The sequence below is a fragment of the Anabrus simplex genome, chromosome 7, assembly GCF_040414725.1.
Source record: "Anabrus simplex isolate iqAnaSimp1 chromosome 7, ASM4041472v1, whole genome shotgun sequence".
NCBI lineage: Eukaryota > Metazoa > Arthropoda > Insecta > Orthoptera > Tettigoniidae > Anabrus > Anabrus simplex.
Genome location: NC_090271.1, coordinates 283,355,568 through 283,374,320, shown reverse-complemented (window position 1 = coordinate 283,374,320; position 18,753 = coordinate 283,355,568). Strand labels below are relative to the sequence as shown.

The window sequence follows — 18,753 nt, the reverse complement described above, 5'->3', positions numbered from 1 at the left end:
TGGAAAAACTCGTTAGGAACTTCTTGGTTAGAGATAAACGAAGTTGTTTTATAAACTATTCTTTCACTTAAAATCGTTTCAATAGTTATGATTTTTATTTTTGTAATTTTTCTTTTACTTAAAATGTTTTTCTGCTTCTTCTTCTTCTTTATTATTAATAATATTATTTTCTTTCGGTATTTTATTTTACTTTTGCACATTTTCTTTTTGCTAATATTCCTTTTCACCATGGTCTTTTCAGAATGACTGCCTGGAATTTCTCCAGTATGGAATTCTCTCCGCCTGGTCGCGGTGTTTTTGTAACGTGAGTTTTTATTTTAAAGCATTTTTATTATTTCAGTTTTGTAAAATTAGTGACATTTCTTATTTTACACCCACACTTATTAAATATAGTAATATGGATTGAGCTAGTAGTGGCATGGACTAATAGTTTCGGAAATTCAGCGTTTAAATATTAGTTTTCTTTTTTGTATTTTGTATCATTCTGTTGGGAATATGACGTCAATAAAGAGTTGATTGATGGTTTTACATTGTGAGCAACATGTGCAGCAATCCGTCGACACGTCCATCCAGCTTCCCGCAGTTGCTCAACAGGACACATACTCACCGGTGGGGCATGGTTGTACCCTATAATGAATGTTGCAAACACTGTTCACCTCTAACCTCAGCTCACTTACTGGCTGCAGAGTCAAAACAGAGTGCGCACGGACAATGCTCTTGAGCACCATCTCCGATGTCCGTGACAAATGAATCACTAACACAACAACCCCTCAGTATGCACAGTCCTTGAGGATCGTGCATGGTTTACTTTCCGGCTGTGTAGTTATTATTTGTAAGCACTTTTCTGATTGTACTACATGGTCTTGATATCAAAGCTTAACACTAGGCTCGTCTTCTTCTATATTAATTACTAGAAACATTTATACTGGCTAATTTACCGTGATTAGGCTAATGGAAGTCTTTTATGGAATAATTATATTGAGTGAGTAGCAATACTTATCATCTTCTGTGTTTACACGTGATGTGTCAGTTATTTTTTTTAACACACGTGATCCATCACTTTAATGAGGAACGGGAAGGCGATCCACTTTCGTCGGTGACCGATACACTATACAATTACATCGTTAATTTAGATTATTAAATAGAGAAACAAATAAATGCAAACAGAAACAAAGTATTATTTACACAATATGTATCATCACAAGTTAAGAACAGAAAGTTCATTGAATTTCTCCTGACCTCCAGAAGCACTATACACTTTCAGTTTTTGTCTCGCTGTCTTGAGAAACCGCCTAAAACCTTGTACAGAGCATTTCTCGTTGGTCTGCGCATAATGAAGAAAGCCCATTGCTAGCCATACTAGGGCAAACTTGTTGTTCCTGTTGGGTATGTCCAAAGCTAACAAGATACGATATATATCGTTAGGGTTATTGGAAGATGTTAACTTCTGCACCAGAGTCAGTGTCCATCGCCAAACGTCCATCATACCATCACATCGAGTTAGTCTGTGGAGTTGTGTGTCAATAGTTGGAATCTCACATTTGTGGCACAAGGGTGACTGGACCAAGTTGTGGCGACATTTTCTCTCCTCGGTTGGTATGGCATCTTGGATGGCTATGTATGCTGAACTTTTCCAGTCTGTTGGGATCTCTTGTGTTGTGAACTGCTTCCAGATATTTTTCCAATTTCTGTTGGGGAATTTTTCCATGACGGTTTAAAAGACGACGGTAGATGATTTGCGTGGGTGGAATGTACTGTTGATTCACATGAGGATAGAAAGATTCAATAGTATGCAGTACTCGCTTAAAGCTTCCAGTTCGAGGTGATGTCCAAACATGCATATCATTAATATCCCCGAGTCCGTTCTTTGCCAGTAGAATTGACCTCAGAAGCAGAGCCTGGCATTTAGCGGAGACGGCGATGAGACCTAGGCCCCCTTGATCAACTGGCCTTCTGAGCTGATTTCTTGATATGCGATATATGTATCCTCTCCATAGATAGTAACTAATTCCAAGTTCTACTCTTTGTGCATGTTTCTCTGAAATGGGGAGGACCTGAGCCGTGTACCATATCTTGGACAGAGCGGATGAGTTAATGTGCCATACTTTCTGTATTAGATTAAGATTTCTGCTGAGATCCTTCGTCATTGTGTTCCGGACAGTGTTGATGACTGCAGTCCAATTCTTTTCGACTGTCTCCTGAAATTTGCCTGTAAATTTCAAACCGAGAATTGTTATTTCTTCTTTGACAGGGATTCCAGCAAATGTGATGTGGTTTGGCCAGGTACCGAGAGGTAACAAGACAGATTTCTGATAATTCACTTTCGCGTGGCGGCTCTTTCGTACACAGATATTATTCCAATCAGCTGATCCGCTTGGGCTCGGTTCCGTAATAAAAGTGTTACGTCGTCAGCATACGCTCGGACGGTAAACATCTTGTGCGGATTTGGTACATCCTTTAGGAGGTGATGGACAGCTCGAATGAAGGGTTCTATACTTAAGGCGAAGAGGATCATAGATAGAGGACATCCTTGTCGCACTGAATTTCGTATTGGAATAGGTTTGGAGAAATGACCATTGAGGAGAATTCGGGAATGAGCATGAGTGTATAGAGATCTAATGATACTACATGTTGACTGTGGAATACCAAACTTATCGAGAATCGTAAACAAATAACCATGGTGAACTCGATCAAAAGCCTTTTCAAAGTCAAGATTAAGTATTGCTGCGTCATTGTGAGGGTAGTGTTCACATAATAATATAGCATCTCTAATTGCTTGGAGATTAAAAGTGATTTTCTTGTTCGGAATGCCACACGTCTGCCCTAGCTGAATGATGGTTGCCAGAAACGGCCGTAACCTGTTGGCCAGAATTTTCATAAATAATTTGTAGTGTGCATTTAGTAAGGTTATAGGACGGTAGTCTGATAAAGTTCGTGGCATTGACACTTTTGGAATAAGAATGATTATGCCTTCGCTGAATCCAGTTGATTTTTCGGAGTTGTTTAATAGAATGTTCATCAATTCTACGAGCGTATGTTTAATGACTGGTCAGTACTTTTTGTAGAAGGTGAAGCTGAGACCGTCTGGGCCAGGAGCTGATCTGTCACTTGCAGTGCGCAGGGCCTTTAGAAATTCCTCCTCGGTGATCTCACGGGTCAGCTGCTGTTTTCCTTACTCAGGCAAACGTTGATCTAAGTAGGAGAGTATTTTGTTTTGGTCGGGTATCGATATCTCACTTTCACTACATGTTCTCTGGAAGAATTTTTCGGCTTCAGTAATGCAGTCTCTTGTAGTGGTAAGACTCCTATTGTCATCTGTAATTAACGAGTGAATGTATTTTTATTTTTCGCTTTATTCTTTTCAGAGGCAAGGTGGTACAACTGTGCTTTCTCTTCGTGTATGACTGATGTTGCACGGGAGCGAATGATTGCTCCTCGGAGAATAGTTTCCTGTATTGAGTTGATTCGGCGTTTAACAGCGGTCAAATGATTGGATACGTCATTTCCGGCTTGCTGACGGGTGACAAGATCGTGAAGAATCACGTAATAAGAATGCAGCGTACGGCGTCTGTTGATGGCCTTTTCTACTCCCTTTCGTTTGAAAAAGCTCTGAATAGCTGGCTTAAACTTGTATAGCCAAGATTTGATCGAAAGTTGTCCACCTCTTCGCACTCGAGTTTCCAGATCATTCCACAGGAGTGAAAATTCATTTTGTATATCGTCGACAGACAGTAAGGAGCTGTTTATTTTCCAGTAACCCCTTCCCATCTGTGCCGCCGGTCTATGCCCCGCAGTCTTCATCACTACTGCATGATGATCGCTGAATGGTGCAACATTAACAGTTACTGCTCGGATATTATTCTCTGATTCTTTATTTACATAAAAGCGGTCGATACGTGAAGCAGCCGTACCTCGGAAGAAAATATATTCGACTCTGTTATCATGAAGAACTTCCCACACATCACAAAGCCGAAGTTCGCGATATACTCTCCCTAATGCCAGGGAGGGATGGAATTCACCTGTCTGATCTTTTGCATTTAATACACAGTTGAAATCACCTCCGAGAATAATGTTATCATAATTGTGACGCAGAAAATAAGGCAGTTCCTTCTGAATGAAATCTTCCCGTTCTTGGCGTCTGTGTGTTCCTGAGTGTAGATATATATTAATCATCAGTGTATTATCTTCGGTAAGTATGCATGAAATTCTTCTACTCGGGTGACATTCACTGAGTTTGATATTTATCCCAGCTCTATAGACGATGGCATTTCCTCTTAAATTTTCTCCGGCATTGATTATATAACTGTATTGAGATCCAAGGAAAGCTAAGTTCGTGACGTTAACCTCTTGCAAGAAAACTACGTCTAAATCGTAATATTTAATAAATTATTTTAGCAAGACCTGCTTGCTCTGACTTCGGAGGCAGTTCACATTCAGAGTACCGTAGCAGCTAACTACTGACGTCACAGCTAAGATTACCAAGAAAAAAACATTAGCAGCTTCCATACTCGTTTGGCGTTACCCAACAGCACGTAAATATTCTTCAGATTAGGTTTGTGAAGGACATTTACTTAATTTTATTACTTTCTTCCTATCATTCCCCTCAACCGATCTTTTTAATCTTGGATCCCTGTGACTAACTGCTTGGTTGGATTTTGAATTGGTGGTTTCCGTTTCCATTGAACTACCTTCGTCACCGCCTATTTTGTTTGTGCACTGTGCGGAATGCGTCTGCACAGACTGTGTGGTGGTGTCATTTTTTAAGCCATTCATGTCACTGGTAGGTGTCGGGGACGGTTCGCTGACAGGTTCACAAAGTTGTGTCTGGTGCTGTGAGGGTGGTTCTGATAGTACCGGTACATCATTTAACTGGGTATTATTTTGGTAGGTTGATAAGCTGAGCGACTGTTCCACTGGGGAATTTCTATCGCAAACAGGTTCTGTTGTCTCCTCAAGGTGGTTGTGTGCTGGCTGCACTACTTGTGTCTCTTCCTCTTCTGTGGTTATTTCTGCCTGTTGTGCGGACGGTGTGTTTACATGTGAGTCTGGTGTATCAGCTGATCGTGTGTCCACCTCTGGAAAATCTGGGGTGAGTTGGGTTGTTGTGAGAGGTATACGTTGCATCGGTAGCTTCCCCAAGGCTGAAGTCAAGGTCGCCCAGGTTGGCTTGTCGGGTGTAGCAGGTGTTTGAACTGGTAAACGGCGCGTTGGGCACTCACTACGGTAATGGCCTATCTTACTGCAGCTGGCACAGGTTGGTGGTTGGTTATCATAACTTACTAAAGCCTTATTTCCTGCTATGTCTACGTAGGAAGGGATATGTTTTTTAAGCATGATGCGTACTGCACGTATGCCATTGTCACCTTATATCGAAAATTGGAACTCCACGTTTCATCACTTACTGAAAGTACAGTCCCGTACTGACGCAAAACGTCTGAAATGTGTCCATGAGATGTTTCGGTGGGGAGGTTAAAAACTCTCACAAGTTTAATCCCTAGGCCGGCCGAATCAACAGTTATTTTACTACGATAGCCATTGCTATGAACAAAATATTGCTCACCTGCATAGTGCTTGAGAAGATGATCAACTGTCTCTTGCCTCCTGCACTTAATGAAGACTTGTCGGGAAATTCCGTTGAGCTGTAATGTTTCGATGTCGGCTTCATCAAGTTTCAAATTTTCAAAAATCCACTCGTGGATTTCGTAGGGGGCTGGTCTTGGTATATTTCGTTCCGTGAAAGTGATGACGATTGTATTTTTTTCCTTTCAACTATCATCGATCCGTAATATCGTTAGTTCCCTAAGCGTATAATATGCAAAACACTGAAACCAAACGGGCTTTCCCCACTTCACTGTTCGGCTCCACACTTGTACACACTTGCTCGAAATCCGTGTTGCTCGTGCTAAGGCTAAAGCGGAACTGAGTTTGCACTATGCCCGGTAGGTACTGCTTGCGACTGACCAACCATAACGTGATTCGGAGCACTTTGTAGAAACGAGACATCAAGAGCAATAGTTAACTTTATAATGCTTTGCACACATTGCACGGTAACCCATTAACCAATAACGTCCCGTTATCCCGAGATTTCGTTCGTTAATGAAACCGTGATTTGGCCTATTTAACTTGAAATATATCGGTGGTTTGATCGATGACATTCAAAGGTATAAAAACAGTAAACGTGTGAGGGATTCTTAATATAAGTGAGAATGTTTAATACTGTAAAAGATAACAAACTTATACATTGATACCATCTGCTCCTGTTGAAATGTAATATCCTCTTAGAGAAGATACGAAGTGGGTTAGACCAATAAACGTTATTTACCTTGTTTTGAAGGCACAGATTTCTTCCTCTGACAAAGGAATTGTTTGCGTTCGACCGGGAAAATGACAATGGAACTCTGGTCGGTGATCAGTTGGTATATCCGTAATGTAATAACACGTTCATCTCGACGTGCGCCACCGTTCTCACACGGTTAGAAAATTTTATCTCTCAAAAATGGTTTTGTATTCAGCATTGCATTCCTTAAATGTCGATATCTAATTTTTGTACAAACAACGTTGTTTTCTCACATGAAACCCCTTGATCAATGGTCAGTTTGGGCATTATAACACTCTTAGAGATATTTTACAAGCTTCATTTTGTGCGCCACCGATGGAGCATTTGGTAATCACGCGGCAATCTCATGCCGTCTTGTGCCAACAGTGATACACGCAATTTCATGGGCATTGAAGTAGATTTTGAAGATTTTTGATCCGATACTGAAAGTGACAGTGAGCTCATAAGTGTGGTAGAGGAAAGCTTTTTTTTTCTTTGGTAGTTGCTTTACGTCGCTCCGACACAGATAGGTCTTATGGCAACGACGGGACAGAAAAGGGATAGGAGTGGGAAGGAAGCGGCCGTGGCCTTAATTAAGGTACAGCCCCAGCATTTGCCTGGTGTGAAAATGGGAAACCACGGAAAACCATTTTCAGGGCTGCCGACAGTGGGGCTCGAACCTACTATCTCCCGAATACTGGATACTGGCCGCACTTAAACGACTGCAGCTATCGAGCTCGGTGTAGAGGAAAGTAGGGAAGAACCAAGTGATGATGAAAGAAGTGACGGTGATCAAGTACAAATGGTAGTAAGCGCTATTCATAATGATCAGTCAAGCAATGTTTGGGAGTGGACTGACTTGAAAGCCTCGTGTGGGGATTTCCTTTTTCTGAACAGCCAAGTATGCAGCATAATTTGGATGTAATAGACCCTTTTACCGTATACAAGCAATTTTAGATGATGAAATCTGAGAACATCCTAACTGTCTGACTAACTTTTGAAACATATATAAAACTCTGCATTTAATTGAAAAATCTGAATATCTGCATTTATAATGGAAAATATGAAAATTAACATTCATTAAATAAAATACACACTCGTCGGACCTGATTACTTACACATACGTTATTTGAAGGGCGCCAGCTGTCACTCAGTACAGCAATAATAGAATGAGACTCTTGACTATCTCTAGGGTGTGGGGTAATAAGCTTACTTTTGACAACATACCATATAAGTTCTGGGAAAAGGAGATTGGCGTTCGGTTTCCCCATTAATTTTGAGGTTAAGATATTTTACTGTCAATGAAATGAAACTATGAATTCGTTTGATAGAACAATATATATTCTTTAAATAATATATCAAAAAAATAGTGAGTCTTGTTGCGATAAAACAGATGAGAATATGAAATTATGATATTGCAACTGAACGAAACTAGGCATGAATTTGAATTCTTCTTGACCGGACATTTAACAATTTATACGAAATATTTCCCTCACTGATTCACTTGACTGTACCTTCAACACTTTGAGTGTAATTACGACGTAATCCATTGCTCTGGTGTTTACTGTAGATGTGTCACGCCTAACGTGGTGATACATCCTTGCGACTGCTTCTTCTCTATATCATCTGACTTCTTTGTAAGTCAATATGGTATGACCTCTTGGCAGGTCCAGGGTTGCCCTATCTGACTCCTTGGTAAGCCTTGCGTCCACGTCTTCCACTAAGTGACGGACCAACCATTTGGTCTCACTCTCTCAATGACCAATATTTAATGGCTCACTGAGTCTTCTCCATCTCTCGTTCACACTCGTTGGCTGACCACCTAAGGTCTCTTGATCTAGTAGACTACTTCACTGTACTGCATTCGTATAAGTAATGACTGACGCTACAATATGGAGCTACCTTATATAGACGTTGGTTGACACAACTACGTAATCTCCAGAAATAACAATGACATACTCCCACCTACGCGACAGATATTACATCCAGTGGTGAAATAGCCCGCAGGCGGCTAACGCCTTGAGCGCATATCTAAATAAATACAATGCCGTAGCCATGGCGCGGCGATGACTTGGCAGAATCGCCAACAATATTGCACAATGCACCAACGTCACATCTAATCTCTGATATATACAACAAATCTCACTGTACAGGTATTGAGTGTTATACTACACATACGTATATATGTATACATCTAAGTGCAATCTTGCAAGCAACAGGCAATTGCAAAATTGAATAAAACGGATAATTACAATAATAGTACAATATCACAGATAACATAATAATAATACTGACATAATAATAATAATAATAATAATAATAATAATAATAATAATAATAATAATAATAATAATAAAATACAGATAAAATCATACAATAATAAAAATACAGATATCATCTTGTAACGGGATTTGAACCGTTACAATTCGCCTCCCTCATAAATAAATCGAAGAACAAAGAATCGATTGATTTATGAACAAAATTATATATATAACACTGACACAGATAAACACTTTAAATGAGTATACAACAATAATTTTCTTTTTCAACATCCATACATTTTATAAAATATCAAAGGTATGAGAATTTTTCTCGCACATTGCCATCGTAGATAACTGTTCAGTGTCCCATTCTCTTTTTCTCTCATACAAATCACAAGAGTACAGCACTCAATTTAACACATACAAATAATTTTAAATAATTACACTACATTCTTCTTTTTTTTAACATATCAAAACTTTTTGTGAAATATCACTTATATGAGAACTGTTCTCGCATATTGTTATCGCAGATAACTGTCCAATGTCCTGTTCTCCGTTTTTTTTGTCACACAGTACATGACAATGTAGCACTTATTCTTCCAATACACCAAAACGACACTTGGTTCACACGCAAATCGTAGATGTTAGTTTTATTTTGCCAGTTTCTCACAAAATATAATAATCTTACTCTTATTTCAACAAATCTCACGTGAAGTACTTCTTTACATATATAATACTATAAATAGCGACAATATCCCCTTCCTGATCTTTATAAGAATATGCACACTCCCCGATACGGTTCACAATTGTGAAATACCCCTGATACAAAAGAAAGAATTTAGACATATTTCCCGCCACTGAATTCGTCCAATTTTGCCCTCATTGACTTACATATCTCAAAAAAATCACATCCTCCTTGGCAACAATAAATTAAAGGATCAATACTACGGCTACAAGATGGTTCAATTATTCCGTAATCCAGCATAATGTTCATTTGTTCTAAGACTTCACTAGCATTTTTAAGTTGAATAGGGTACTTACCTCCCACAAACGATCAATACTCATTTACTACAAATTTATGTTCATGTACGTGTTCTTCCTCACTTAACCACTAAATACATCTCGATGCTTATCTAACATCGAACACCATTACTCCTCCTGTAATTCACTCAAATTACCTCACGTCACTGCCTCATACCGACTATCCCTCGGATACTGGTCGTACAGGCACGTAACACACCCAACAAAACATTCCCTCTCACTAGGAACAACTTCACTTACTTCTCATATATTTTAAAGAACACACGTCACCAACACACTTACCTCAGACGATCATAATTAATACGTACTTCTTTGCTAGTTTCGTCATAGAACAAACACACACTACCTAAATTAAAGTCTACTCTACTTCCATGATTTGCAACCAAGTCAGCTCCTAAAATAACTGAATACACAAGTTTGGGTACAACAAGGCGTGGCTGAAACTTACAATTATCTTCAATTGACTGGTACCGCTATCTTATTTACTCACTGTGACTTACCTAACGGCTGTTATAATATCTAATAGTACCTTCACTTACCTTCACAATTTCCATCATCGGAGATACTACCTCACTACTTACATCACATACTCGGTGTTATAAGTATTTCCATCACTTATCAGAACACTTCTTACGTCTACCTTACTACTACCATTAATTACTTCATTATCTACGACTACGTCATTACTTAAATATCTCACTTAACATTACTTAGGTCACAATCACACTATACTCTTAAATCTACTTTCACTAGACAACTACTTATACTACATCCCTGTTCAACTTCTACCTTCAGCCTGTCCACTTAACTTACCCGGTTCCCTGTGAATCTGAAATACTCTGGCTCGATAAAGACACCTGGATAACATTCATATTAAGACTACCATAGTCTCTCTGATAACTCAAATCCGTACGCCTCCCATCTTCCACTTCTCTCTGATTACTCTTCCGACCACTATCACCATCAACACAACTATTAATCCTCTGCGGATCATGATCACCCCCTCTTCTCTGATACACAGCTAACATTTCCAACCTTCTCTCTACAATATTACTTTCCCTAGACATCATGCGCTCTCTCTCTCGCGCGCGCCCTTGCACACATTCTTTCCAAAGCCTATCAATGAACACTTTAAACTCTCCTAAATTAGACATATTATTCCAGTATACTCGAAACCATATTCTACTTTCACCGACAAAAACATTCGACAAGATTTCCACCACGTATTCCCATTCATTAATATTATTCCTCGACTTACTTGCAAATCTTTTCTCAACTACTTTTACAAACTCTATAGGATTAAACTGTTTTCCAGAAAACTTGGTTAAATCACGATCCCTACTGAACAAACCACTCGCTACTATCACGTCTAAACCTGTCTTACCTCTACCTTTCTGCCGTATCACTTCCTGGCAGTATACAACTTCTTCTTCTTCTTCTTCTTCTTCTTCTTCTTCTTCTTCTTCTTCTTCTTCTTCCGCTGCTCTCTCAGAATTCTCTTCCCCTATTCTCACTTCTTCCTTCAATTCTTCCTCTCTTTCTCTTACCTGCTGTGATAGCGTTTCCTGTTCGTTCCGTAGTTCAGTGACCTCCACAAGTTTGCTTTCAACTTGCTCATTTCTACTAATCTGTTCCCCCATCTCTTCCCCAACTGCATTGCAAATCTTGTCCAATCTCTTCTCGACTACCTAATGAATTTCTTCCCGATTACTAGAACTTTTATCACTTAATTCTACGATATTCTCTGTACCAGTTCCTTTACCATGCTTAATTTGAATATGAATATTGCTCCGATTCAACTTCATTTCACCCTCAATTTCAACACACTCTTCATCTGACTTACTTTCTAACTTACATGTTTGCTCTGTTACCTCTATTATCTTAGTATCTATTTTAGAATTAAGTGATTCACTTAGCCCATCTATTTTATCATTAATCGCACTGTTACCATTAATCAATTCTTCGATTTTACTACTTAAAGAGTTAATCTGTTTATTACAATTTTCATTATTAGTATCAATCTTTTCCTCCATACGTTTTTGACTATTTTCACTACTACTAAAAAAATTTTTCATCTCTTTATTATTTTCCTCCATTCGTTTCTGACTTTCATTACTGATCTCAGTAAATTTGGCCATCAGCAAATTTAGAAAATCTTGGTTCATTCCCCCCGCGATTTCCTTTTGGGTTTCAGTGTGCTTCTCAATTTCTGCACTTTCCTGAATTATCCCAGAACCTTCCATCGTATTCACCTGCTCCCTACTCTGAATTTCACCTTGGAAGTCCGCAGAAGCAATGACCTCGTCGTCACATGACTTGTTATTGTCTTCCTTGTCCATCTTTGGTTCACTAGTGATAGTACGCGATCTCAAATTAATTTCCCTCTTCAAATCCCTTGACATATCCCCAAAATACAAATATATATCACAGAATTATAGTCCTGAAATTTACCGGTAATAATTTCCGTTGGCTTAAATGTGCATACTCTTCCCAAATGAACCTATGATATGCTGTCATTCAGAACAAATTCTGAATTTCTTCGAGTCCCACGTTGCGTCGACACATTGAGAACATCCTAACTGTCTGACTAACTTTTGAAACATATATAAAACTCTGCATTTAATTGAAAAATCTGAATATCTGCATTTATAATGGAAAATATGAAAATTAACATTCATTAAATAAAATACACACTCGTCGGACCTGATTACTTACACATACGTTATTTGAAGGGCGCCAGCTGTCACTCAGTACAGCAATAATAGAATGAGACTCTTGACTATCTCTAGGGTGTGGGGTAATAAGCTTACTTTTGACAACATACCATATAAGTTCTGGGAAAAGGAGATTGGCGTTCGGTTTTCCCATTAATTTTGAGGTTAAGATATTTTACTGTCAATGAAATGAAACTATGAATTCGTTTGATAGAACAATATATATTCTTTAAATAATATATCAAAAAAATAGTGAGTCTTGTTGCGATAAAACAGATGAGAATATGAAATTATGATATTGCAACTGAACGAAACTAGGCATGAATTTGAATTCTTCTTGACCGGACATTTAACAATTTATACGAAATATTTCCCTCACTGATTCACTTGACTGTACCTTCAACACTTTGAGTGTAATTACGACGTAATCCATTGCTCTGGTGTTTACTGTAGATGTGTCACGCCTAACGTGGTGATACATCCTTGCGACTGCTTCTTCTCTATATCATCTGACTTCTTTGTAAGTCAATATGGTATGACCTCTTGGCAGGTCCAGGGTTGCCCTCTCTGACTCCTTGGTAAGCCTTGCGTCCACGTCTTCCACTAAGTGACGGACCAACCATTTGGTCTCACTCTCTCAATGACCAATATTTAATGGCTCACTGAGTCTTCTCCATCTCTCGTTCACACTCGTTGGCTGACCACCTAAGGCCTCTTGATCTAGTAGACTACTTCACTGTACTGCATCCGTATAAGTAATGACTGACGCTACAATATGGAGCTACCTTATATAGACGTTGGTTGACACAACTACGTAATCTCCAGAAATAACAATGACATACTCCCACCTACGCGACAGATATTACATCCAGTGGTGAAATAGCCCGCAGGCGGCTAACTCCGTGAGCGCATATCTAAATAAATACAATGCCGTAGCCATGGCGCGGCGATGACTTGGCAGAATCGCCAACAATATTGCACAATGCACCAACGTCACATCTAATCTCTGATATATACAACAATTCTCACTGTACAGGTATTGAGTGTTATACTACACATACGTATATATGTATACATCTAAGTGCAATCTTGCAAGCAACAGGCAATTGCAAAATTGAATAAAACGGATAATTACAATAATAGTACAATATCACAGATAACATAATAATAATACTGACATAATAATAATAATAATAATAATAATAATAATAATAATAATAATAATAATAATAAAATACAGATAAAATCATACAATAATAAAAATACAGATATCATCTTGTAACGGGATTTGAACCGTTACAAATCCTAGATGCAATTGTGTTAGAAACCAACATGTATTCACGGCAATACGCTGCCTCTAGAAGGGTAAAAATACGCTCACCAATGACTAAATTGAAGGACTGCACAAAAGAAGAAATTCAGAAGATGCTCTTGAATTCTTATGATCATGGGCAATTTTTCTCTTCCCCAAAGAGAAATGTACTGGTCTAACAATCCTATGTGTGGAATTGAGTTTATAAAGAAAACTATTGCACCGACTTGACACCCTGCTGAATTTCCATAATAACGAGGAACCGACCATTGTTGAACCAGGCCTGGCAAATATCAGAACCCGTGTTATTACACTATGAAAGCCAGTATGCATTGGAATTTAATAAATTAACCTTATTTTAACTATACGGAATGTTGTAATCTTACAAATTGTTTAAATAGATAAACTGCTATGTTTTTGTAATTAAAGCCGAAGCATGACTCCATTTATTTGCACAAAGCGCCGACTGCAACTTTAAGCAACATGTATCTCAAACCAATGGTGCGCGTCGGAATTTTGGGAACTCAATGGTTGTTCATCGTCGGGCTGAACGTAATACTAGCTCGGATATTTGGGATATTATACGTTATAATGTACAGTAAACTTACTAAAGCGAGTAACAAGTATAGCCTGGAAAACAGCTCTGCTATGGGATTTGCATAAACATCAGGGGTGAGGTCTATTAGAATCTCTAATTGTTACGTTACTCTCGCTATATTACGGGAGAACGCGCTAGATGGCACGTAGAAATACGAGGATGATTCGATTTTAAACGTACATAGACACATTATATGGAAATATTTTCAAACCACGAATGGAATTTCATGTTCTACAAGCTTATTTTACTAACAGGTAGAGTATAATTATTTTTAAATTCAAAACAAAATAATAATATGCAGTATTAATTAAATATTGGTCATCCACACATGAACGAGCATACCGCTAGTATAACATTAACACAGACAACAAGACTGCTGGATTCCTGTTCGGAGTCACTCATTTTGTCATATTGTTGACGTCCTATGTAACGAGATCAGCTTTTATCGATGTTATGATATCTCAATTGACTATCCAATACCAACACCAAATGAAACAACAAAATGAGTGTTACTGGGTGGATGGATTGAAGAAACTACTCGATGGCTTAGGAATGGAGTGCCACTGGGAAAGGAATTTATCATGGGGTGATATTGGTTTGTCTAAGAAATTGTACAAAGAGTGAAAGACATACAAATAAAAAAATACAGAACATGATAGGGTGGCATGGAGGCCGGCATCGAACTAGTTTATGGACTGACGACTCAAACATTATTATTATTATTATTATTATTATTATTATTATTATTATTATTATTATTATTATTATTATTATTATTATTATTATTATTATTATTATTAGAGCTCTGTCTGCGGATCAGTGGTAGAGCTTTAGCTCCCATCTTCTATCTTCTTGGTTCAATTTTACACCCGAATGCAAAGGAATTTTGTTCATAATAAGTCTTTTATGGAATACGAAAACATATGAACAATGTTCTATTTTGTGTAATTTGTCGGCAAACATAAATTGTTTGCCTTTATCGAACAATATCTCTGGACATTAACGTGCGAAAGGATCGATGTTGGAATGTAGGTCAGACTACGGTACCGCTCTGTGAAGTTGGGCACAGATTGGTAGCAATGGGACAATTTCCACAGGCGTTGTACCACATTGCATTCAATTAAAGTGAAACGAAATAATCTAATTTCTATTGTAGGAATCAACAGCTGTTCCTCAACAATCTTTTATATCTTTTTTCTGCTGGACATTTTATACCTTTTGCAGTTGACTAACACAAAAGGTACTAATGGTGCTAGAGCCCCGATGGGCCTTGTCGTATCAAGCAACTGCTCCCCAGCCTAAAATCCTGCAGATTACGAGGTGAAGTGTGGCCAGCACGACGAATTCTCTTAGCTGTTATTCTTGGCTTTCTAGATCGAGTCCGCTATCTCACCGTCAGGTAGCTCCTCACGTAGGCTTAGAGGGCCTCGAACCAGCCCTTAGATCCAGGAAAATTTCCTGACCTGGCTGGGATTTTAAACCCGGGCCCCCGGATGACAGGTAGACACGCTACCCTTAAGTCGCGGGCAGTTGACTTTCGTTACTTTCATTTTCCTTAAAATGCTCATTTCGTGTGTAAGAGCCTATTTTGCATGTATGGGAAAAGGCCTTCAAGTCTTCATCATCATCATTAATCTTCACTGATATGCATGTAGTGCTGTCATTCAGATTCCCTATCAGTTGTTCGCCTGGTCTTTTCTTACATGATTTCCAAGGACAACGAAATCTTTCAAACTTTTCCCTTGATAAATTACTCGAGTCCCTAATTCCTCTCCCTATAAAAGAAAATTTGTCCTAATTTGTTCTCTTGAATTACGATTGTATTTTCATATTACGATCTTTCCTACCTTGAAGAGTTTCACTCAAGTTTTTGCTTCCTCTAATGTCATTCCACGCCATTTCTGCACTGAAAGTTAGGAATATACCGTTTAGCCAAGCAGCTCGTCTCCTCACTCGCAAGCCTTCCCAGCTCAAATGCTGCAACTTCTTCATAACACTGCTCTTTTTATCTTAAATCACGCAGAACGAATTGTGCTGCTTTCCCTTGGTTCATTTCCTGTTCTCGAATCAAGTAACCCTGGTGAGAATCCTGTGCACTAGAACCATACTGCAACTGGGGTCTTACAAGTGACTTACATACTTCTCCTTTACATCGTTACTACAATCCTTAAATATCCACACAGCCATATGAAGAGAATCTCCAACCTTTATTTTCAGCCTCATGAATTTGATTACCACAATGAAGATCCTTCCTATAACACGTGGGTATCTACAGTGATTGCCAGGAGGTAATATCACCCAGTTAACACAGTAATTAAAATTGAGGGGACCTTTCTTCTTGGTATTACTTACAATCCGATATTTAAAAAAAACAGTGAGACTCCGGTTTTTCAACCCGGGGATGGGTTGGATATTCCGAAAGCACCACCTGTGGTTATGAGATTTTGGAGAAACTTGCAAAAATCAATTACAGCACCATCCTGTGGCGTACAAAGCACAGTGAAGATAAGGCACTTTTCTATTGCTTTCCTCACTGTACTAGAAAGTGGTATTACAACGCAAGTGACCCTACGAATAGTACCTTTCATAACACTCGGAGGCTCTATTCGTGGTCTACATACCATTATTTATTACTATCCATACATCAGCTGCAGCAAGCTTCCATGCTCTCATATAAAAAATCTGACTACTTCTGCCGAGTTTGAACCCTTAATCTTGGAATCAAGATGCCGACATCTATCACTGATCCACAGATGGAGTTATTTATTGCGGTGGAACACGCCGTAATATTCATACATAATTTATTATTTATCTTTTTACTTCCTTTCCGTATGAATGCGCCTGTCAGGTGCAGCAACCCACCATACTGCGAAGTACGAACCTGCTTGATCGGACAACTCAACATACTGTGGAGCATGCGTTACGCTTGCGTTATCAATAATAATAATAATAATAATAATAATAATAATAATAATAATAATAATAATAATAATAATAATAATCACTGATCTGCATTTAGGGCAGTTGTGCAGGTGGCGGATTCTCTATCTGTTTTTCACCCAGTCTTTTCTTAAATAATTGCAAAGAATTGGGAAATTCATTGGACATCTATCTTGGTAAATTATTCCAATTCCTAACTCTTCTTCCTATCATAATAAAGATTGCTTAGGCAATGCAGTAAATATATGCCCGATTCGCTAAAAGTACATGGATTAGATTGCCTGTCAGGAAGTGGAAAATGTAGACGCGGGATTTCCAGTAATACGATTTGCCCTGGATGTCGTAAATATAGGAAAAAATCTCCGAGAAAGAGAATTTCAATCCTGGCCTTCCCTCACACACAAAGGGAAAGGTGTCATCCTGTACAGAGTGTGTACGTCTGCTAATAGATTTATGAGCTATCCTAAAAATATGAGCAGTGGAAAGTGGAAAGAAGCCATCTGGATGACATCTAACATCAGTGCTGTTAGAAGCGTACCTGGCAGGCTCCAAAACGATAGACACTGTCGGCAATACCACAGTGAATATGAAACACTTGCACATGTTTCGGGTTCTAGTTCGTATGGCGAATAACTGCGTAATTTGATGCGCCATAAAATAAGACCTGCCATTTCTGAAGCTTTGTTGAAATAAGTTTTTCTTGTTCACGAAGAAGTTCATGAAATCTCGGAAAGAGGCATCAGAAGGCGTATCGGCATATTAGGTATCAATCCGGAGATGAAAATAGGTACCGTCATTGGGGTGATAGTAGGTTCGAACCCCACTGTCGGTAGTCCTGCCGTGGTTTCCCATTCCCACGCCAAGCAAATGCTAAAGCTCTACCTTAATCAAGGCCACGGTGATTCCTCCCCTCTCCTAGTCCTTTTCCCTCCCATCGTCACCATAAGACCGATTTGTGTCGGTCCGAAGTAAAGAAAATTTAAAAAAAGTAGTACCATAGACCTAACCATAAGAACAGAGTCATATGTCGTCTTCTTGGCAAAGTTCTGCGAAAACTCTATTTGGACAACGCCATTGTTCTATGAATTGCAATTACTACTCTAAAGGGCTTAATTGCAATATTAGGAAATCATTTCAAGGGACCATCAACTACAAGTCCTCTCTTAATGATTTTTCAAACTCTCTTAATGAAATCATAGCGCTCAGTAGAGCTTCTCCGTGGCTCAGGCGGCAGCGCGTCGGCCTCTCACCGCTGGGTTCCGTGGTTCAAATCCTCGTCAATGCATGTGAGATTTGTGCTGGACAAAGCGGCGGTGGGGGGATGTTTTTCTCTGGGTACTCCAGTTGCGACAGGCTTCGGTAGTCGTCACAATTCTTATCCTCGCCTCCAGATCGCGGTTTCATTCATTCCATTCCTGATCCGGTCGAATGACTGGAAACAGGCTGTGGATTTTTCCAGTGTACAGAAGACTTTGTCTTATGGCAATTTCTGATTGGAGAGAAATATTTTTTCTTATCAAACAATAAAAATTATACGTGACTTCTATTCCAGGGATTCACCCAGCTTATAC

General features: G+C 38.9%; 1 protein-coding gene across 1 annotated transcript in view; it reads left to right on the top strand.

Annotated features, from left to right (window-relative positions):
• LOC136877560 (5-hydroxytryptamine receptor 1) overlaps positions 1 to 18,753 on the top strand; it is an 843,781-nt gene that overhangs the window by 538,201 nt on the left and 286,827 nt on the right. Inside the window, exon 2 of the mRNA XM_067151700.2 lies at positions 242 to 304. Coding sequence (XP_067007801.2) covers positions 242 to 304 — 63 coding nt within the window. The remainder of the gene's footprint in view (positions 1 to 241; positions 305 to 18,753) is intronic.